Genomic DNA, 22,515 nt, shown 5'->3' with positions numbered 1-22,515 from the left:
GGCCTTGCTCAGACTCGAAGACCCCGTGGGGATTAAAGGGAACAGTTGACATACAACAGAGAGAATTTCTTGTTTTAAATAGAATGTATGCATAACCATGAAGAATATATGAATATGCAACAGTGTATGGTTTTTAAGGGTGATTCCTTTGTTCACCAGGCATGCTTGTGTCCATAATTCTTTGCTTTTCATTGTCTTGTAATTGTCCTAACTCTAAATTTTTATTACTCTAATTGCATTACTATTTTTATAACTATTTTATTATTATTAAACTTTTAAAATTTTAAAACCAAGTGATTGGCGTTTTTCACACAAAACAACAGGGTTTTTTTTTGTGTTTTTTTTGTTTGTTTGGTTGGTTGGTTTTTTGTTTTGTTTTGGTTTTTTTTTGTTTGTTTTTTGTTTGTTTTTTTCCTTTCTTCCCCCCTTTTTTTCCTCTTTCCTTTGGAAGTGCTCTTCCCCTCCTGTCACTGCACATTCCAGCACTGATGCAGGCACATTGCACTGGGCTGGGTAAAGGTGCCCAGACCTTCACACCAACGGCATCCTCCTCTTCCTCCCTCTCACTCCTGGGACTGGGGAAGCAAAGGGCAGACACAGGGAGGTGGAGATCCACACTATGGCCATTATTGCCTTTCTGTTCACAGAAACTTTAATCCTGAGCCATTAATTTAAACAGATTTCATGCTGCACATAAAGATTAACATATTTTGCCTTGCCTTCATGGGCAGTATCAGAACTGCTGCTGCCTTTGTACAGCAGGGCTCTGCTGCTCTAAGCCATTAATCCTGGAAATGAAGCTCCAAGGGTTTAATCACCTATCAGAGAGCCCCCCTGGACTGCTGGAGGTATTTTTAGGATTTAGAGGTATTAGCTCAAAACTAAAAAAGCTGATTTATTGATTCATCACAATTCAGCTGCTGCACATCACCTTCTTCCTTCTCTGCTGGCTCCACGACACCGTGTTTAGCCAGGGGAGCTGTTTCTGTTGGCATCCTCCTAGCCCACGTGTAAGGATGGAATTTGGGGTGCCAGTCCCTCAGCCTGCCATCTTCAGAGTGAGCTGAAGCCAGCAGTGCCCCGTTGCTAGGCTCAGTGGTGCTCATTGGGAAAGGACCCAGCTTCCCCTTACCAAACCAATGCATTCACTTTGGGAAAGTTATTTGTGTGCCCTTTGCACCCCAGACAACTTTTATGCTTGTTTTTTCAGAGGTGAGGGATGAACTGGAGGGAGCAGCCCAGCTCTGATGCTTGAGCAGAGTTGGGTGAGCGTGGGGAGCCTCAGTGCAGAGGCAGAGGAAAAAGCATCTGCCATGCCACCGACCTCCTACACTCCTTTCTTGAGCCACAGCCCAAGAACATGGGAACCAAAAATCCTTTTTGGGACCAGGTGTCTGGAAAACCCCTCATCACTCCCATAGAACAAGGCATCTGGGGGTTCCCCCTGGTTTTACAAAGTGCCCAGCAGCTCCTGGCATGGGGGGAGGCCCAGAGTTGTGACCGCAGCCTCAGCTTCCCTCTGCACAAGGGAACAGGGATGTATCTCCTTCCCTGGGGTCTTCCCAAACTGCACAGATGCACCCTGAGCAGCACCAAGCTGCTTCCCGGGGATGAACAGGACAGCTCAGCACTGCTGAGGGGAATCACTGCCCCCAGCACAACCCTCGTGGCACAAAGTTTCACTTCAGCAAGGCGTCCCTGTGTCAGGAATGCCTCCAGCATCACTCCACTGTTGGCCCCCAGGGGCAGAAAGAAAAGAGCTCTCACAGCTTGTGGAACAGAGGGTCTGAGGCACTGATAGCTGTACGTATAGATCATATATTTGTGTGTGTAACGCTGCACAGAGAGCTGCATCCTTACACACCCGCACAGGTAAATACTTCTAGACAGTGACCTCTTCAGATTAAAGTCCAAGGCACTTTTTACAGTGAACAGGTTAAAGCCATAGTTTAAAACATGCCTGTTTCTGGGTACAGCTCGGGTTTATGGCAATGCTGTGGGGATGGGCTGTTGTCACATGGGCCAGTCCCCACTCCTGTCCTCCAGCTGAGAGACCGGCCCTGAAGGAGGAAGGTAAGCCCGGGACTGGGTCCTGACCACAGAGACATGCAAGCAGCTCCCACTGGAAGGCAGTGCTGAGACCCCAGCGGGGGGAAGAACACTTTGGAAGAAGGAGCAGAGCTGGGTGCACAGAGCACCAGGGCCCCCCAGCCAAGAGCACCCACTGGGCAGGTGGTTCTGGAGCCCTGCCTGGTGCCTCGTGGGGCTCTGAGGTGGCTCATCCCATAGGGAAATAACTAATGCCACAAAGAAGCTTTTTCTCTCTCCTGCAAAATCCCCTCTCTGCAACCTTGAACCCTTTGGATGCCTTTTAGGAGGGAGCTTGGAGTTAGGTGAGAAGAAGCTCAGAGCAGTACAGAGAGCCTGGCAGCAGAATCTTCCCAAACTGCTGAGCAATCACCACCATCGCCCCCCACCAAACATACCTGGTGGCCAAGGCACAGGGCTCTGAGCTGCCTGGGAGATGCTGGGCAGGAGAAGCCCAAGGGAGAGTGGTGCAGAGGACCAGGAACCCCCTGGCAGCCCCAGACCTAGCTGGCAGCAGCAGAGGCTCAGCCCTGGCCTCTCAGAAGAACCAGCCTCTTCCCTCCATCAGAGCTGGTTTCTGCAGGGAGATTTCAGGTCTGGGGTCCAGCAAGGAGCATCCAGATCTCACGGCAGCTCACTGCTGCTAGGGCTCTCCTGGGTTGGACTGGTCTGGAAGGGTGAGACCAGCACAGCTCTGACAGAGGTAACAGTGGCAGCATGGCAGTGACTGCAGCTCTGATCAGGAAAGGTCAGTGTAGGGAATCTCAGGCATTCTCTGGACAAAAGCAGCAGGAATTGGTTCCATGGGTGCTGCTCATTCCCAGACACATCATGACGACTGGCCAGGACAAAGTGTGGCTGCCAAAGAGCAGTTTAAGACTTATGACCTGGTAGGGATCAGGTCCAGCAGCTCAGGGGTTGGAGGTAAGGAAGTGATGCTCTCTGAGACTCAAGGAGTCCACAGAATCACAGAATCATGGAATCACAGAATAGTTTGGGTTGGAAGGGACTTAAAGCTCATCTCATTCCACCCCGTGCCATGGTCTGGGACACCTTCCACTAGACCAGGTTGCTCCAAGCCCCATCTAACCTGGCCTTGAACACTTCCAGAGATGGGGCAGACACAACTCTGGGCAGCCTGTTCCCAGCTGGAAGGCTGAGACAAAACAGTCCCTGCAACCTCATCTCATTTCTCTTGCATGCTCAGGGTTTTGTCCTCCTATGCCATCATATCCTGAGGCTGAGCAAAAGCTGCAGCTCCCCAGGGCAGGGTGAGAAATGTGAACTGGACATGTCCCAGTCTCTTCTCCCACGTAACAAGGGAAAGGATAAGAGAAAATGCCTGAAAGTTGTGCCAGAGGAGGTTTAGGTTGGATATTGGGAAGATTTCTTGTGTGTAAGTGTGCTCAGGCTCTGGCACAGGCTGCCAGGGCAGTAGTGGAGTCCCCATCCCTGGAGGAATTTAGATTTGTGTACGTGGCACTTGGGCACGTGGGTTAGCAGTGGGCTGGGTTAACAGCCAGACTTGATGTTCTTAGAGGACTTTTCCAACCTTAACGATTCCATAATTCTATGAAAATGTGCTCTGCACCACTGCTTTCTCAAGAGCCTCCATCCTGGAGGAAAAGGGGAAGTTTGACTCTTGCAGAGCTTGTGCCCAGGGAGCAGAGTCCCCCCTTCTGCTGGAGGAGACAACCTGGGGGGAATGGCTTTCCAGAACCTATGAAAAAAGGGGAGCCTGACCTTTCTCTAGGGAGAAGCAAAGCTCTGGTGCCATTGGGCTGCACACAGATCCAGACCTGCTAGAGGTCAGCTTCCAAGTACTGGAAACGAGTACAAGGGGGATAAAGGATAACAACTCGGGTTCTGCACCTCTCCCTGTCCCCCATCCTCACTGGCAGTAGTAGCTGTACTCAGAAACAGACATTTTTTGGCAGCAGCCTGGTGTTGCTGCCTGCTAACAACCGTGTTGGGTACAAAACCATAATTGAAAGTTACCATAACCATCATAATATAGCAATATATTTCATAGTTAAAATAAACTATTATGCTTTCCCCTATCATTAAAAAAGAAGCGAGCAGTACAGAGGCAAGATGCAAACCCAGGTCAAAGCTCCTTAAGTCTGGACAGAAACATCCATGAGTTTGCAGAGAGATCGTGGAATTTTTCTGGTATTTCTAGGATAGTTCCTTGCAGGCGGAGCAGGAAGGAGAGTCGTGGAGCAAAAAAAAAAAAGCCCCAAGACTGTGCCAAAAATGGGACTGGCTGGGTTAGGTGGGTCCTGGAGGGGCACTGGGGATTTTGGCCCCGTTGGATATGGGATCAGATGCTTCCCAGCTTGCAGGAGGTCGGCATCTCTGCGATTCTCCTCTTGTGCTCTTCCTCCACCTTGGTTTCTGATCTCAGCTCTTCTCTCTGTTTGTCCCGACGTCCCTTAGGGTGCCCAAAGTGATCATCTCAGGTGTGTGGACAGGACTGGCTGGGGAGCATTTACTGGAGCTGTTCACTGGGGCTGTGCCAGCCAAGGCTGCTGATGACCAAGGGCTGCCTTCAGGGAGCAGCTCTGGGTGGGCACGCCGGGCTGGGCTGCACTGGGGGCTCCTCACCATTCCTGCCCTCACTGTGGCTTCAGGTGGGCTCTGGGGTCCTGGCAGCAGGGCTGGAGGGGGGGTCAGTCTCAGTGCTGGCCTCGGTGGAGTCCGGTGCTGGGAGCAATGGATCGGGGCTACTGGTACCAGTGAAGAACTGGCAGGGGGGTGGGTGCAGGGGTGGGATATGGGCTTTGGGGATTGGGCATGGGCATTCAGGGGTGTGGAATGGGAGGGTGCAAGGGGTGGGATAAGGGTGTGGGGCTGTGTGGGATGCAGGGTGCAAGGTGCAGGGCACAGGGTGCAAAGCCTGGGCTGCCAGGTCCCAGGCAGAAGGGTTGTTGCAGTGCAGGTTGTGCTGAAATGAGGCCAGGGCAGGAAGGTTGTGGGGTGCACAGGGATCCACTGCCCCAGCCCTGTCGAAATCCCACTGCAGCAGCAGCTGCTGTGCCCCAGAACAAAGGTCTCTTGCTCCAGTTGCAATCCCAGCACTCTCACTGTGGTCCTTACCACCTCCAGCCTTGGGGCCTGGAGCTGGCAGCACCTGCTCTTGTCTCACTTGGTTGGATTTCCCAGACTTGGTCATGTGCCTGGCAGGGAAGTTCCTGGGTTCCTGCTGGCAGTATTGAAGAATCAATACTTCCTCTGGCTCTCTGTTGCCCTCGGACATGTCTTCACACCTTGTCCCGTGCACAGCACCATTCCATGGGCAGTTTGCTCCTGTTTGAGGCCCAGAAAGCATTTTTCTCCACCAGCTGCCTGCAGGCTAGGGAAAATGCTGCATTTCAGGCTCTTTCTCAGAATTCCTAACATATTCTCTATTGCTATGCTGGGGACTCCTAACAGAGATCAGCAGGACCTTCTGCTGGGCAAGGTGGAGGGGGGGGGGCACCCACAGGCATACAGGGAGCAGCAGCTGGGCTGAGAATAGATCACAGGGAGCTCCCAAGGCAGCAGTGAATCCCCAGCCATCCATGGGATATCAGTGACACTGATTACAAGAGCTTGGAAGAGCAGCTCCTTCCCAGAAGCCAGGTATCTCCCACTGCCAAGGACCAGCAGCAATGGGCACACGCCAGCCTGAAGGCAACAGGGACGACCGTATTTGTCCCCTGCTGACAACACCTCTGCAGCACAGGGATCTCATTTTGCAGTACTAATTTTGCATCCTTCTTCCTCCTCCTCCTCGGGCCAGCGTGGGGGCAGTGCTCCTCACTAACTGCTGCTTGTTTTCTGTGTAACTCCAGCTGCAGGGCACAAGGAGTGAAAGCACCTCACACCACTGGCAGCAAAGAAATTCTTCGGCATTGGGGGGTGTAGGGGTGGTGGTGCAGGAGGGTGGTGTGTCTCTACCCCTACGTGTGCACAAAATCCAGCATTATTTATGGAAGGGAAAAAGTTACAAAGGAGAGCGTTACAGGCTGAGTATACCTGGAGTAACACAGTGACTGATTACAATTACTGACACTGCTGGGTGAGGTGTAATTAATATTGCAGAGTAATTACATAGTTACTTCATCTGTTTAAAAATATATAAATACTCTCTGCTGAGTTTTCATGGAAAGCAGCAAACACCAACCCCAAAGTCGGAGCCTGGCGTGGCTCCGTGCAAGGATCCACGAAAGCCAGAACATGATGTTGGGAAGAACTGAGGAGGAAAAAAGGGAGAAATGGTGAAAAGCAAAACAGAAAGTGGCTGGTTCCAGAAGCAGCCAGGGGATGCCAAGGGTACCTCAGGAAGCTGAACACCAGCAAAAAAGTATAATGGAGTCTGAGGTGCTGCACTTTGGCAGGCATGGGCAGCAGTGCCATTGCCAAGACGGTGCCAGAGAGTGCTGCTGCCCTCCACCAAACCCAGCAGAAGTGGCATGAAAGCGATGGGCTTTGTTTTAAACAGATGAAGCACCTGCCCCTGCTACCACATCACTTGCCAGTGAGCTCCTGCTTGATCCTGGTGGATTCGACATTGCCAGCTGGGCTCAAGCATGGATGTTCCCAGCGCAAGTGGAGACAGGTGGAGCTGATGGGATGTTCATCCAGCACTTCTGAGACCGCTGCACAGAGCCCACTGGCTTTGCAAAAGGCTGGGAGGCTCCCAGCAGGCAGTGATGTGAGCACCTGGAGACTCCCTCAGTGCCCGAGCTGGCCTGCCAGCCCCATCACTGGCCACCAACACCTTGGCTGGGGGCAGCCCTGCGTGGCCCTGCACGCTGGAGGCACTGCTTTCCTGGCTCTGGCACGTGTCTCCAGGCAGGATATGACACTAAGGACCAGAAAGAAGAAGGGTCCATTGTTCTTCTCTGGGTAGAAAACACTCACAGCTCCAGAGAGCTCCACAGGAAGGTTACAGTCAGACATTGTCACCCAGTGTGAGGGGACTGTCCTGTGGGTCCTGGCAAGGAGATGGAATGGAGCATAGGCAGCGTCAGCCAGAGCCTGCATGACGAACCTCCCCACGCTGGCATCTGCCCGGCGAGGTTTGGCAATCGTGAGAGGGGCAGGGGGCGAGGGGAGTGCCCCAGGGAGAAGAACTCTCCCTCCGGTGTCTCCGTTGCTTCAGTGCTTCTGACTTGGTGTTTTGTTTTGTTTTGTTTTGTTTTGTTTTGTTTTGTTTTGTTTTCAAATGTGAAGACCTGAGATTGAGCGTGGGTTTTCCGTCTGCCACCGGACGCCATGGCACAGGCTGGCCCAAGGCATCACCTTCCGTCCCCTTCCTTCACCACGTGTAGAGGCACCTGAACAGGGATGCAATTCCCGATACCAAGGCGTTGGCAAAGCTCCGAGCGTTGCTCGGCGCTGCTGGCCCCACTGGCTCCAGCTGAAGGGTCCTGCAGCAGTCCAAGGACCAGAAGAAAGTTCACAGAGACCTCATGATCTGTGTGGAAATGCTTCCCCTGTCCACGGTGGGGCTGTGTTTTAGCAGCTGCTTGAGCTCGTGTAAGGGGTGGGGAAGGAGGTGGAGCTGACTCCAATGGGGCTCTCAGACAGAGGTGTTTGGGGGGTGCCCACTGGCACACCAACCCCCCGGGCCTCCAGGACGGCGGTGAGCAGGCGCTGCTGCTGCTGGCGCAGCATGTCAGCCATCAGCAGGGGCAGGGAGTTGAAGCTGGCACTGAGCTGCTCCAGCTTGGATTCCAGGCCACTGATCTGCTTTTCCAGGTCCTCGCTGCGGTCGTTGAGCTCTGTGATGAGGTCGTACATCACGTTCTGCATCTGGGGAGGGGACAGTGGCGGGGTTAGTACCATGGCTGGAGGGGGTTAGTGCCACTGCTGCCAGCAGAACTCACCCCTTTACCCCTTTATGCCCTGAGAGCTGCCCCATCTCAGCCCACCCCGGGTTCTCCAAGGGTTCTGCGACTGCAGTTTGGCTCATCCCTGGCCATCAAAGTGAGGAAACTGTGCTGGCCCCGTGCTGCTGAGCAGTGGTATCCCTTGCAAAAAGGTTTGCAGGGAACTCCTGGCTCATGGATGTGTATCTCCTGCTTTGCAAGGGCAGCCATCCCACAGCAGCTATTCCTTGCTGACATTTACTGAGTCGGAGCATTTTGCGGTCAGCCAAGTCTGCTTTAGTTATTCCGAGTGAAGAGAAACACTCAGTCTGGCCAAGCCACAGGGTTCCTGTGGGACTTGCCTTTGAGAGGTCGACAAGGGTGTTGGCTTGGTCACTCAGCTTCCTCTGCTCCATCTTCACGCTCCGTAACCTGGGGAGAAGGAAAGAGCACTTGGCTGTACTCCCTCCCCTCGTTCAAACTGCATCTGGAGACCTGCCTGCATCTTGGGCAATGGAAAACTGCCCCCACACCCCTGCCAGGGACAGGATCCTGGTTTATCTGGAGCTCAGTCTGCCCCCAGCCCACTGCACAGCCCCTTACTGGTGGATGGCTTGTAGGAATTTCCTCTGGTGCTTTCTGACTTTAGCGTGGTCGATCTTCTTCAGCAGCTTGGTGTGCTTGTAGATGAGCCACGTTTCCCGCAGGACGTTGGCCGCCGCGTTCTTGATCTGAAAAGGAAGAGTGGCTGCAGGTCACCAGCAGTGTGGGATCTCACAGAGACACCGGTGTGGCTCTGCCATGAGCCAGCATTGCACATGACCTGCCTCAGGTGGAGCGAGGCGCTCGGCTTTGCACCCGCACGCTCTCCTGGACCGTCCCGAGGGATGAGGGGCAGGTCAAGCAGGAGTAAGAGAAGGCAGAGCTGTTGGTCCCTGGTGCACCCACATCCCACTCTGCACTTGACTCTTTGCCTACACACAAAGTTGCACTTTAAGCCTCAAAAAAAAAAAAAAAAAAAAAAAAAAAAAAAAAAAATCCCAATTTTTTTCTTGATTCCTGCACCCATCTGCCAATCCTGGCAGGTCCCAGTTGTGCTGCCAGCACTGGGACGTGACTTCTGCAGACTCTCTGGCTGAACTGCAGCTCGGCTGCTCACTCCAGGAGGAATTGGCCCCCGTGTGCCTGGCATGGGGCCTGCAGATCTGTACCAATGGCCAGTGCAGTGGGGCTCACCAGCTGTTTTGCTTTCCCAGCCTGGTCACACCAAGGTCCTGACTTCTCCTGGAGTGTCAGGGCTTTGTCTGGGGCTCTGCTCTCTGGGGTGAAGTGGGTGCCCTGCTTGCATCCCACCACTGGTTGCCTTTCTGAGGGCTGCACTGATGCTCGTTTTGCCACCATCCCCTCTAAAACATATTCTAGTGTGCAGAGCCCATTATATGCCACCCTACTGTTGGTTGTGGCTGATGCTTGGCCATGATGAGGCTGCCAAGACCAGCGACCTCCTGCTGCTCCAGGATGTGCTACCAGGGATGTGACACCAGCCCCTGGTATGACAGCGACCCCATGAACACCCCACTGCAGGCTCTGGCTCCCTCCTCAGGGGAGCTTCACAGTGTGGTTCTTATCTGCGGTGGGCGCTGAATCACCGAAATCCAGCTATCTTCCTGACACCAAGAGGAGTGAGATCATGCTCTGGAAGAGGAGGGAGTATGCTCCCAAAATCACCTAAATCCCTGGAAGAGAGCTGCTGCTCTTTGTCTCAGTGTAACACTTGTGCCTGCAGCACCTGGATAACTTCCTCAGCAGTGCTACCTGCAGGACCCACACCCAAAGGTGCCAACACCTTCCTCTCCTGTTGTAGCTTCACTCAGAGATGCTGGCACCTTCTTCCACTGTGGTACCCACAGGATCCAGAGGTGCTGACACCTCCCTCCTGCCACGGTAGCCCAAATCCCCAGCTCCTGGCACACAGCAATGCCCCCACTCCTGCTGTCCCCCATGGCACCTTACCCGCTTCGTCAGTTGTGTGTCCATCATGAAGTTGTGGACATGCTTCTCAGCTTTGGTGAGCTCCAGCTTCCTGGCCACCACAGCCACCACCAGTGCTGTACATCCAGCACCCTGTGCAGGGACATCAGATGGGGAAACAGTTTGTCTCTGTGCTGCAACACCAGCACTCCCACCCTCACCCTTGCAATCCGCTAATTAACTAAAGCTCCCTGTCCTCCCCATTACCCTAGCAAGAAGATCTTACAGAGCCTGGGTGTCCTCGAGTGGCTGATGATGGGCTCTGTAACTAATGGGAGAGGCCAGGGCTGTTAACAAGGTCAGCAGTGGTCAGTGGTGAGCCTGTGCCACTGCAGGCCAGAGATGTGCCCCGTGCCAGTGCCCTGTGGGATGGGGAACCCTCCACTCCCAAGAGAGGTCTGGGCTGGGAGAGCAGTGGGGAAGCACCAGGCAACACGGGTCAGAGAGAAAGGGCCCCAAATCAGGACCCTTCAAATTGCCACATACCCCAAACTGCACCAGCTGGGAACTCCCTTATCCCAGCAGTTAGGACCACGTGTGTGTGGCAGCCACCATCTCCAGTGCACGTCTGTGCCGAGGTGTGAGGTGCTCTTTCCAGAGCCTCCCTGCTGTGCTCCTGAGCCGTGCCCACTGCTGCTCATACCAGCTGGGTCGCTTCCCCCTGCTGCTCTGGCAGAGTGCTGTCAGCCTGGCAAGCTCTCCTTAGAGACTCCTTCATTAACCTGATACCCTGAATCCTTCCTCAAAGGTCCTGCTGGACGTTCTCGACTGCCACCACCTCTCCCTGGACAAGCGACTACCCCTGGTGCTGACTGGGGAAGCCCAGCAAAGCCTCCAACCCCAGTGGGCGTGGGGGTTTCTCCATTCCCAGGGGTTGGGGGTGTTGTACTGGCTGTGGGGGGACACTTTGACAGATGGTGTCTCACTTCAAAGTCACCACTGCCTGGGGAAGAGTTCCTGCAGCACCGGAATCCCCTCGGCTGAGCCGGCAGCTCCTCCTGTGCTGGCAATGGCTGCATCACCCCCATGCACAGGGATTTTCTCCCTTGCTTGGCTCCCACCAATAACCCACCAGCTCCCACTGCAGCCAACCTCACCCAAGACAGATCAGACTTGCAGATAATATAGGATGAATACCTCGTGTGGAGCCTCCCCAGCTGATGGCACTCACTTGGTGCCAGCTCGGTGTGCCCTGGCTGGGAGAAGGGATGGCTCCATCCCCAGGGCCTGGAGCTGACGTGGGCAGAGCTGGGGTGCTGATGGCTGGGGTGGATCTGTGGAGGAGCTGTGACCATAGGGCCCCCAGCTGCTCCTTCCCTGGCTGGAAAGTCCCACAAGCCAGATCTCGTGGTGGGCTCCTTGGGGCGGGTATGCTGGAGGCACTGGAGAATGGTGACCTTTTGGCCAGAAGGAAAGGAACCCATGGCAGGTGAGCAATGGAAGCCAGATGGTTTGGACCAGCATGGCCAAGGGATGCTCAGGTGCCCTGCTGCTCCCTGACTCCACTGAAGGCCCTCCACCCTTACTGAATGCGGGTCCAAATCCACCCCAAATGAGACAACTCTATCAACTTCCAGGCTATGAGACCTCAGAGCTGGAGTCATGAGGCCTTGCACATTGACAAAACAGCTGAGAAACAGGCCCTGGTAAATTCCAGTGGCCCTGCCTCTGCAATGGAGACAGGCAGAGCCCACAGAATGGAAACCAGCTTGGCATGACCCTTACCATGATGCCAGTGAGGAGGCAGACTCCCTTCCCACAGTAGGTGTGTGGGACCATGTCCCCGTAGCCGATGGAGAGGAAGGTGATGGAGATGAGCCACATAGCACCCAGGAAGTTGCTGGTTACATCCTGCTGGTCATGGTACCTGCCAAGGAGACAGGGACATCAGTGTCACAGCAGGGGACAGGGGTGGATGTGGCAGAAACGGGGGTACCTGGGCACAGTGGCTCCCCCAGCACGGGCTGTGCTGGGGTACAGGATTAACAGCACGGCAGGATGTGCCATAGTAGCAGCGGTTGCACAATTTCCAGCACTGGAAAACCCACACGGACAAAATGAGAGCAAAAACTCAGTGGAAAGGGCTTCTGCTTTCAGTCAGACCTGTCACCACATCCCAGTCCTGTTGTGTGTCCCCGGTGTCATGCGGTGCTGCAGCGAGAATTGGCTGAAGGGAGAAAGAGCTGTGGCTCTGCGAAGGCCCTGACCACAGCAGCTCGTGGTTGGCATCCTCCCCTGCATCCCACTGGTGCTGCAGCCTGGGCTGTGGCACTCCAGAAGGCAGAGCTGCCAGCAGCCACAGCAGAACTGCTGGGGATGGATCCTGTCGAGCCTCTGGCACGCGCTTGGCTTTCAGGAACAGAGGAACAGCTCACACACTCAAGACACAGCACATTTGGAGTGGCCGCAGCTTTGGGAATGCTGCGAATTTTCCAGGTCCCTGCTGGGGATGTGAGGTCAACGACCACTCTTGGCTGTCCCAGGCGTTGGCTGTGGCTCTTCCAGCAAACACGCAACCAGGGGCCCCAGCTGCCTCCAGCTCCCCAGGGCTGGGCAAGCACAGCCATGCCATGCAGGTATGATTCCCCAGGGATGTAGTGCTGACTCCTGGCAGCGGAGCAGGGCCTGGCCCAGTCTGCAGCAGGACTCAGCCCTAAGTTGGCAGGGGCAGGCAGTGCCTTTACCCCACTATGAACAGGATGGTTGCTCTCCTGCCTCCCTGGCAGGCTTCTCCCAGCCTCTTCACAGAATCCGGAGAGGGAAAACAGATGGAGCTTTTGGCAATCCCAACTCCAAGATCATCACTCGCAGAGCAGTTGGGTTTTCTCCTCTTCTGAAATGTTTTTCCCTCAGCTGGAGACTCAAATGAGGTCCTGGTGCAGGAGAAAGCACCCTCAGCCATGGTGAGGCTCACTCTGGGCCGGGTTGGGCAGGGGAGCTAGAGCCCATAACCACAGTGGCACTCCCCAAAATTCCAGCACCAGCAGTGGGGCACACACAATTATCCTGTCCAGTGTCTTCTCCCGAGGAGAGCTGAGCCCACCTCATCCCACAGGGTGGAATGTCCTGAGGGGACAACCCCAAGAGCACCATGCTGGGCAAGGGGGTTTCAGGCCTACTGGACAGAGGGACATTTTCTCTTCTGAGCAGCACTTTGAGCAAGGATTGATAAACCAGAGGGGCTGGCGTGGGCAGAAAGAGGGGCCACCCGCTCGCGCCGAGGGATGCTGCGATCGGTCAGAGACCAGCACCGCTTGCCTGCCTGCTCCCTCTAGGGCCACAACCACCTCGGCTGAGCCAAGCCCAGGGCTCTGGGCAGCCGCAGCCGGTGCCCCGGGCCGGTTGCACGAAGGGCACACGTGCGGGCACACGTGCGCGCCGTCGGGCCGGGCGGGCAGCGCCGGCGGCGGCGCAGGCACCGCGGGCGGGCGGTGCGCGGTGGCCGGGCGAGCGGGCGAGGTTGCTAAGCGACTCGCTGCCTTCGGAGAGGTGCGGCCCTCTCGGGAGGATGCTGCTGCCCCCACACACGCCGAGACCACGCCGAGACGACGTGGCACGTCTTGGAGAGGCGCCACGGCCTCTCAGCTGCCCGGGGTCCAGTGGGTGCCGGTTGGGAACGGTCCTGCGAACCGCAGCGAACTGTTTTGCAGTGCCAGTGTGGACCGGGGGACACATCCCGGGTAGCCCTCGTGGGAGCTGTGTGACCCCCAGGGCTGGTGCATCCACATGGGATATTGCATCCCTCGCAGAAAGAGCGTGTCCCAGGGGTTCTGCGTTCCCCCAGCCCTGCATCCCCCAGGACTGACGCATCTCCAGCCCACCTGGGTTCTCTTCTGCCTCTCTGTACATAGAGGGAGGTGATGGCAACTGCGGTGCCAATGATCTGCAGTGCCTCGTCTGCATGATTTCTGGGGTTTTTTTTTTGTTCCTAATAGTTCTTCATTGCATCTTCCAGCCTAAGCCTTGCCAGGTGTTGGATTACCCTCCTGTGTGTGTCCTGGGTGCCTGTCTGCCTGCTCCCTGTTTGGGAGGCATAAACCACAGTTTCTCAAACACAATCAGGCAGTGCCTGAGCATCCAGCTCATGAGGAGAGCATCATTAAGGGAGGCAGGAAGGCAAATGCAGCCAGTAAAAGCTCATAAAATCTCAGTGTGCCCTCCCACGCCACTGCCACAGCACTTACAGCTGCCCTAATGCCCCTTTGCAGCGTGACCAGAGCAACGGGTCCCACCCCGAGGAAGAGGGGGAGTGGCCTTCCTCTCACTTTGAAAGCAGTCTAGAAGCAATCTGGGTGTCCCAGGTAACCCTGGGGTGCCAGCTGGTGTGATCCCTTCCACCTTAGCTCCAAAGATGACTCAGAGCTGCCACAACAGGACAGCTTGAGGAGGACCTGCCCTCCCTTCCCCAGGTGCTGCTGGCAGCCTGCACTGTGGCTGTGGAGAAAACCTTCTGGCACAGCACTGGGATGCCACCACCACCACCAGAGCCCCCTGGTTCCCTCAGTAGACAAAGAGTGGTGGCAGGTCCCTGAGAGATGGAGGTGCAGTGATACCCACCAGGCTGGTCGCCACAGCAACCCCGGTGCTGAGCACGCTGATGCTGGCATGATGCCATCAAGCTGTGGGTATGTCACCACAGAGTTGTCATGGCAGTCAGTTGCAGCGATGCTAGAGCCTGAGCCAGGCCCTGTCACTTTACCATCAGCACCTCTGGCCCCTCCCCATGCACAGCCCCCAGCTCCCACCATTCTCCTTGTCCCCCACCCATACTCCTGGGGCTTCTGGCACCTCACATGTCCTCTTGCACAGGGACCCTGCCTGGCTTAGGCCCCAGAGCCCTGCACCCCTCCTCCAGGGTGTTGGGACATCGCATCTCCATTGAGAATTCCAAACTGCCACGATTCCCAAACCGCAAGCTGCTGAGCTTCCAGAGCTGCTGCACATCATCAGGCATTCCTGAACTGCTGCACATCCTGAACCGCGGAGCGCTCCAAACCTCCGCACATCCCAAACTGCTGCTCGTCATGCTCGCAATCCTGAACTCCTGAGCATCCCAAACCTCCAGGCATTCCCAAGTGCTGAGCGTCCTGAGCTGCCACAAACCCCGAACCACCGCTCATTCCAAACACTGTGAATCCCAAAGCACCACGCATCCCAAACCCCTCTCACCTCTCACACACACGGACTGTCCATGCAGCGATGATCCAGAGGGAGATGCTGAAGACCAGCAGCACGGTCCCAGGGCAGATAGTCATGAGCGTCTTCATGACGAAGCGGGTGTTGAAGTTAATCTTGTTGAGTGCCCCAATGCTGCGCGAGGAGGCGTCAGTGAAGAGCTTGCTGTGCAGCAGCATCACCCGAGCAATCAGGTAGAGGCGCAGGAACATGGGGATAGACAGGATGATGTCCACATCAGCCTCTGCCCGAGATGGTGTGTAGGAGAAAGCCAGGCGAGCTGTCCAGAAAAATTTGTACTCCCCAGGGATGGGGTGTATGGCACAAACCAGCATCTCCAGGCTGATGTAGAGGATGCGCTCGTACGTCATCGCTATCCGCCAGTCGTCAGCTCCATTGTCGATCACAAAGAGCTGCCAGGATGCAAAACCACGCCGTTACCCGTGGCCCCACACAAGTTTCCCACTGGCATCCCTCCCTCCACAGGCAGTGGGGCTCAGAGCTAAGAGGAGCTGGGTGTGGCTCAGCCAGAAGCGCTGGGGATGGAGGGAGGAGAAGAACACGGGAATGTCACCACCAACCTCTCTGCTGCCCTGCTAGTGTGTGTCAGGGATGGCCATGTTGCAGGGGACACCAAAAGCTTCAAGGTGCCTAGCCTTGAGCACACACCCAGGCACAGCATGGGGACAGCTCACTCAAAATCTGGCTGGAGCCCACCTCCCGCAATGTCCCCCTCATCCAGACCACAGAAACGGGCAAGCCGTGGTGCCACAGAGCATTGACACGAGTCACCCCAGTCCCTCTGCTCCTGGTGTTGCACTGATTTCACTGACAGTCATCACACCCTGAGCGCCAGGGCAATATCTGGGCAGTGAACACCACAGTCAGAGCATCCAGCTGCTGGCGGAGATGGGATTCAGTTGTCATGGCAACTGGTTCATCCTGGGTACAGCAGCTCCTCTCCCATCACCAGTGTTGGAGTTGGGGGTCTCTGCAGGAGCTGGGGAGGTGGCAGCTCAGTCGGCCTCTCTGGGATGCCACCAGAGCCCTGGGAGTCACCCACCCTGTCCTGCCTCGGCAGGGCTGTCCTGAGGCTGCCTCCCTGGTGTGACAGGGACACCAGTATCACCCACAGCACAAGGGACGTGCTCAGGGCCTCTCTGCAAGCAGCACTTGGCAAAGAAACCACCAGGAAGGGATCCAAGGGGGATGTGGCAGCTGGTGCTGCTGTCCGTGTCCTCAATCCTGCAAGCACGAAGCGACGCTGGCTTGCTCACAGACCCAGTGCTGCACACAGCCCGGGCAGTGGATGAGGGGTGGGTGAGGAGCATGGCCCCAGCTGGCCCCGAGCCCAGGAACAGCCCTCCTGCCCTGTCAGAGGCCCTGGTACACCTGTGCCAGCCGCCTTGCTAGCACGGCGTGGCATTTGGGGCTCTCCCTGGGGATGGCAGGAGCCACTGGCACTGACTCACGGAGTGGCTGTCCCAGCCACCTCCCTTTCTGTAGGGAAAACTCTGCTCCTTTTAGCTGCTTTGTTTGAGAAATTGTTTACAGAAATGCTCCAAGCTGTCAAGGGAGATCCTCAGGCATTTAGCAAGCTGACAGCCTATTCCTTCCTGGAAAAGGGTGTTAAAATAAACAAATTAGCAAGCGGAAAAAGGCAGGAGCCTTTTGACTGTATGATGGGGAGTTGCCATAGGCCAGGGAAGGGAAGGAGCAAGATTTGGGCAGGATTCCCCTGAGCCAGCCCCTCTCTGATCTGTACCTGTAAAGCATCGATGTGGGTTTCCATGGAAACCTAGTGTGTTTCAGTGGTACCCAAGGGGGCATTTCCCAACACATCCAGCATCACTGGCTCCAGCAGGGGAAGGAACAAGAGCTTTGGCCACCACATCTCCAGAAAAAGGAAGCCCAAGGAAAGCCACCAAGGCACCTCATGAGGACTAAAGTTTCACCTAAACAGCTCCAGGCACTCCAAGCACAGGGACGAGGGCTCTCTGCTCCTCCAAGACAGCTCGGCAGGAGCTGGCAGCATTGCCAGCACTGCTCTCCTTCACGTGTTGTGATGATAACGTGGTGCTGGCAGAGGGTGGCATGTTCTGCCCTAGGCACCACAGACATCACTGGCGTGCCCAGTGATGCCTCAGCCCCAGAGAAACTGAGGCACGGGAAGACCTTCAAAGGACTAATTAACACAAGTAGTAGGATGATAGAATCACAGACTGGTTTGGGTTGAACAGGACCTTAAAGCTCATCTCCTTCCACCCACTGCCATGGGCAGGGACACCTCCCACTATCCCAGGTTGCTCCAAACTCCATTCAACCTGGCCTTGAACATTTCCAGTGATGAGGCAGCCACAGCTGCTCTGGGCAAGTGAGGAAGAGGGAATCCTGAGGGAAGAGGCTGAAATCAATGTTTCCCAGAGGCTGGGAGGTCTGACAAGTGCCATGGCCAGGTGAGCACAGTCCCCCACCTTGGCCAAGAGGTACAAGAATTTGAGGATTTACAGCTCTGGCAGCCTCATTCAATTTTTATTAGATTATCAGCAATTTCTTGATAACACTTTATAACACACAGGGCAATGAACAACCAGCACAAGTCTGAGTTGTGGAATTAGATGCCAAACACACCTAATTCCCTGTCTTGACAGTGTAACTGGCCTGGCAGAGCAGCTGGGATCACGGTGAGGTTCAGTCCCCACGTGCAGAGGGACAGCAGTGGGACTTTGGCTCTGGTCAGGGCAGGAGGGGTAGGATGACCTGTGTGCTGCCTGGGTGGATGTTGTGTTTGCACAACCCACTGCCAGGAACAACAAGCAGAGGAAACAGCGAGCACCAAGGGCACAGCTCACCCGGCTGACCCCGGCCACCGTCATCCTGGGGTAAATATTATTCCAGCAAGAAGCAGAGCTCTCAAATATTTGCACTGAGCAACTCACCCCCAGGCTTGATCCCCACGAGGGCAGGCTGAGCTGGAGTGGGCACCGAGGCAGGCATGGAGTGGGGTGCTGCTGCCAGCCCCAGCATGGCAAAGCCCCTCTGTCCCCCAGCCCCAGGAGGGACAAGGTGGGATTATGGTGCACTCAGGGGCTTTGACATCCCTTCCCAGGATGCTCCTTCTCCTGACTGGTGATTCATTCCTCCCAGGCCCTAAACAGGCTGGCGTTGTGCCGAAGCTACGTTGCACAGGGACTCACAGCCTTCCTGGAACGAACTGGGAGTCCTTTAACTTCCCAGGGAGGAAGAGAGTGTGCAGCCCTGATTAGGAAAGGATTTCTTGGCTTTCCTTGGCACTTTGACTGGCTTGAGCCCTTCCTGCCTGCAGTCTGCCCAAGCCACCAGCATATCTGCCCGGCACCTGGGGCTCAGAACTGCCCCCCAGGAACCCTCGCTGCCCCTCAAGACCCTGACAAAGAGGAAGGAGGCTCCAGGATGGAGCAGGGTGTGAGCTCAGGTGCTGCGTCCCGCTCAGGTGGCTGGCAAACCCCACAGCCCACCCCAGCAGCCCCTCGCTAGGCTCTGATGATGCCAGGACCTACCTGCACCTCCCGTGTGTGATAGGCGATGATGAGGCCCAGCAGGATGACGGTGGAGAGGCTTATAAGGCATTTCAGGGCCAGGGAGAACATGGAGTCCTGCGGGGTGAAAGCAGGGAAGGCATTAAGGGGCACACAGCTGTGGGAGTCTGCTGGCACTGGACTCCACACCCCAAAGAAAATACTGCCCCCCAACACCTGCTATCCCCATCCTCAAGGGCGCTTTTGCTGCTTCAGCTTCCCCCCTAAGCAGCTTGACTCAGTAGTCAGGGCACCATCAGAACCATCAGCATCACCAGCACCACTGCTACCGCCAGCAAAAAGAATTTAAAACTCTTTTTTAATTCCATTCTGCTGAGTGCAGCTCCCAACCTCCTCTCTGAGATGTGCAATGCCAGTGGCCCGGCCCCATCTAGCCTGAGCCCAGGATTATGGTATCCACACAGCAGATCTCACTAGACCCTCCAGCTAATTAGTCTTATGTAAATTAAACCAACCCCTGATTCGCTGATGGCTGAACTGGCGGGTCCCTGCTGGGAAAAGCAGGATTCACTGCTCCCTTTGCATGCTGGTGAACCCATGTGCGTGCCAGCCACAGTCCAGCCCCGCTGGCGCTTGGCCTTTGGCAGCCCTCGTTGTCCCCAGACCAGCCCACCTCACCACCCGTGCCACAGCTCCGTGCCATCCCCAGCGTGGCGAGGCCTGGCACGCTCCTGGCCTGCTAAGACCCAGCACGCTCGTGGCATCCTATCCTTGGCTCCTCAGCGTGCCGGGCTGGCTTTGGCCTTGCTTGGCTCCCTCTTCCCCGTGCTCCTCATCCCCACAGGGTGTTTGCACGCAGAGAAGGGACTATTTGCTGTGGAGGCGGCACCGCATTGTTAACGACTTGGCTCTGGCTGTGCAATTGTGTGGATATAATGGCTGGTGCTAAGAAAAGTGCTGTGACTAAACACCACTATTAACAGGCAAACTCCGGGCAGCGTTGTGCCAAGGTGGCTCTGGCCAGACCCTTCTCAGGGGCACAAACCCTGCATGGGGCACCCACTGCCCCACCTGGCAAGCGTCGCACAGCGTGTGACAATGGCTCCTGCACGAAGAGTCCCGTCAGGAAGAGCTGTTCCTGGACCCCGTGCTCGCAGCAAACAACGTGGGGTCTGGGCCAAAGCGGGGAAGGGCCTTGGCACCCCTGGCACACGTCCTGCTGCACCACATGGATGGCAGAACGCTCCAGCCTGCTGGCGCTGCGCAGGTGGTGGGAAGCAGCAGGAGAGGCCCTGGGAGCAGGCAAGGCAAACCCTGGCCAGTGCGTCCTTGCTTCCCAGCTCAGCCCTGGCACCCTCGGGCCGGGGCCATGGGGCAGGGCTGGAGCTGCGCTGACGTCCCCATCTGCACGATGGCAGGCAGCCCTGATCGCAGGCACTCCCACACTCATGGGCACGTCCCTGCCGGTGAGTTCTGGTTTCTCACCGGGGGCTGCTGGGCGCGGGGGGGGGGGGGGGGATTTATACACAGCTGCTGCAAATCTGGCCAAGGGCCTTACGGAGGCTGGAGCCAGGGACTCTCCTGCACCCCGTGGCCGTCAGCACAATTGTTTGTGTCACAGTGGGGCAGGGGCGCAGCAGCAGCGTGTCACAGCTGCTGCATGGCAGCAGCGCTGACTCACGGGGTCTCCCCCAGCTGACACAGCAGCTCAGCGTGGTGGGGCCAGCGAGCATTCTGCTGGCAGCACTCTGCTGGCAGCTTGGTGCGGGTGGACAGTCCCCCTGGCGCCGGGCACGCAGGCACAGGGAGCCTGCGAGGGTGGCTGCGACTCAACAGGTAGCAGATGCAGGTGGGGGATGGTGGTTTGGCTTTGCTCCTGCCGAAGGGGAGTGGGAACCACCAGAAAAAGGCTCTGGCATGGAAGCATCTTTCTGTCTCGGCAAGGCACCAAGGCATGCCCCTGCCTCAGACAGAGCAGTGGAACTGCTGCCCGCAGCCCCCACATGCCCACCGACCCTGGCAGCCGTGCAAAGATGGGGCTCAGCAACCCCCCAGCCAGGCACCTCGGTGGGGAGGCAGCAGGGCCCCCCAAATGGCACAGGACCCCCAGCGACATGCCTCCCCTCCTCCACCTCCTCTGCTCACACTGCCCATGCCGGATAATGGCAGGAAGTGGTGAGCAGCCCCTTCCCACCCTGCTCCTTCCTCTCCACGGCGCGGGGACCCCCGCTGGCTGCACCGCAGCCCCCTCAGCAGCGCCGGCCCGCTGACGCCCATGGGTGCTGGTGGGGGTGCCGATGCCTTCCCCTCTCTCTGGATAAGTATAAATAACATGACAGATGTCTATACAAAGAGTTATTCATATCGCTGCCAACCAGCGCAGCCCTGGAGCAGGAGCTGGAAGGGACGTGTGGGGGGGGGGGGGAGAATTATAAATAAAAGGCACTGTCCTGCAAAAAAAAAAAAAAAAAAAAAAAAAAAAAGGCAAAAAAAAGGCAGGAAGGGGTGTGGAGGAGGAGGAGGAGGAGGGAGGGGGTGCTTCGCTGCACGGCCGGGGGCACAGTGCTTTTGAGGAGTGCACTGCCATGCCAGCAACAGGCACCACAAGCCTCAGTGGGTCGGTGCCTGCTGCTGCAGGTGCATGGGGCAGGACTGGACAGAGCACCTGGACACCAGCACAAAGCCCCCGCGCCTCCAGCCAGGTGGTCACCCTGCCCAACACCTGTGGCTGCGGCATCCACTAAATCTCTGGGAACATCCTGTCAGTCACCAGCCAGCCTGTCTGACCCTGTTCCACTCCAGATGGGCCAGACAGCTCCATATTTATCCCGTGGGATAGACGGGGCTAATGGCTCCGCGTTCGCCCCAGCAGGCACCGTCTGGTGCCAGCAGCCCTGCGCCCACCCCCCCTGGCCCCGCCGGTACCTTGGAGTAGAGCCCCCAGGAGAGCTCAGTCTCAATGACCATGACGACAATGCCAAACATGCCGAAGATGAGCGCGTAGTCACTGAGGCGCTTCCTCTTCTCGAACAGTGCCCGGCGGTGCCCAAGCCGGTAGCCAATGTTCTGTGCCTTGCGCTTGGGCCCCTTGGCAAAGGTGGTGGGGGCCGGGCGGGCGGGCGGGCGGGCGGGACGGTGGGTGGTGGGCGCATGGTTGTCCTCGCGTGAGACAACAATTTCGGGGGGTTCACCGGCACCGAAGAGCTGCAGGGGTTGTGCCTCCGGCTCGGCCTCGATGAGGTTCCGTCGGGATGCGCTGAGTCGGCTGAGCGGCTTCATCACCCCCCCGCTGTACTTGCAGGAGCTCATGGCAATCTCGGTGAAGGGGTTGCTGTCCCGCCGATGAACCAAAGGGCTGGGCTGCCGGTGCTTGCTGCTAGCCACCCCAGAGCCCGCTGGGTGGTCGCCGAGGTTGAGCTGGCTGCCGTGGCGGGAGGAAGGGTGGAGGGCGGCGGGGGCGGCGGGAGGAGGAGGAGGGGCCCGTAACGACCCGGGCGAGGAGTGCAACAGGCTGTGCTGAAGCGGCGGCAGCGCGGAGGGCGGCGGCGGTGACCGTTCATCCCCCGGTAACGGGCAGGGACACCGACCATCCTCCTCCAAGTCCCCCACGCCCGAATCGTGGAGATGCCCCGATGTCTCCATGACGGCGGTACCGGCGCCGCTTTACAGGGCACCGGTTCCGCTTTACTTGCCACCGGCCCCGTTCGCTGGATCATGAATGGGCTCCGTGCTCTCGCCGCTATCGCCGCCGCCACCGCCCCCGCCGCTGCCGCTGGCCCGGCCCCGCAGCGCCATTGGCCACGCTGGGGCTCCCCGCAGGCTGACATCATCCCCGCCCGCTCCCC

General features: G+C 57.0%; 1 protein-coding gene across 9 annotated transcripts; it reads right to left on the bottom strand.

Moving 5' to 3' along the window:
• Positions 1–1,802: 1,802 nt before the first annotated feature.
• On the bottom strand, positions 1,803–22,459 carry KCNN3 (potassium calcium-activated channel subfamily N member 3). Of its 9 annotated transcripts, none has more exons than XM_053966928.1 (8): positions 21,596–22,455; positions 18,692–18,787; positions 15,147–15,565; positions 11,703–11,844; positions 9,960–10,070; positions 8,550–8,677; positions 8,309–8,378; positions 1,803–7,890 (listed from the first exon to the last, which is right to left on the bottom strand). In XM_053966928.1, exons 1-8 carry the CDS (start codon positions 22,310–22,312, stop codon positions 7,594–7,596), a joined length of 1,980 nt encoding a protein of 659 aa, XP_053822903.1. In that variant the 5' UTR covers positions 22,313–22,455; the 3' UTR covers positions 1,803–7,593. The 9 variants fall into 9 exon arrangements, with proteins under 9 accessions (XP_053822903.1, XP_053822908.1, XP_053822907.1 ...); XM_053966933.1 differs by lacking the exon at positions 21,596–22,455 and adding an exon at positions 19,742–20,165; XM_053966932.1 differs by lacking the exon at positions 21,596–22,455 and adding an exon at positions 19,186–19,280.
• Positions 22,460–22,515: the final 56 nt, after the last annotated feature.

Source organism: Vidua chalybeata, chromosome 29, assembly GCF_026979565.1.
Source record: "Vidua chalybeata isolate OUT-0048 chromosome 29, bVidCha1 merged haplotype, whole genome shotgun sequence".
In the NCBI taxonomy this organism is placed as follows: Eukaryota; Metazoa; Chordata; class Aves; order Passeriformes; family Viduidae; genus Vidua; species Vidua chalybeata.
This window is presented reverse-complemented; position numbering and strand designations above follow the sequence as displayed.

Excerpts from the sequence above, each read along its gene's own strand:
- KCNN3 (XM_053966928.1), bottom strand. The coding sequence starts at position 22,312 with ATGGAGACATCGGGGCATCTCCACGATTCGGGCGTGGGGGACTTGGAG. Across the intron at positions 15,566-18,691 it reads ATCACACACGGGAGGTGCAG|CTCTTTGTGATCGACAATGG; the intron begins GTAGGTCCTGGC and ends GCATCCTGGCAG. Across the intron at positions 8,678-9,959 it reads ACACACAACTGACGAAGCGG|ATCAAGAACGCGGCGGCCAA; the intron begins GTAAGGTGCCAT and ends CTTCCTTTTCAG.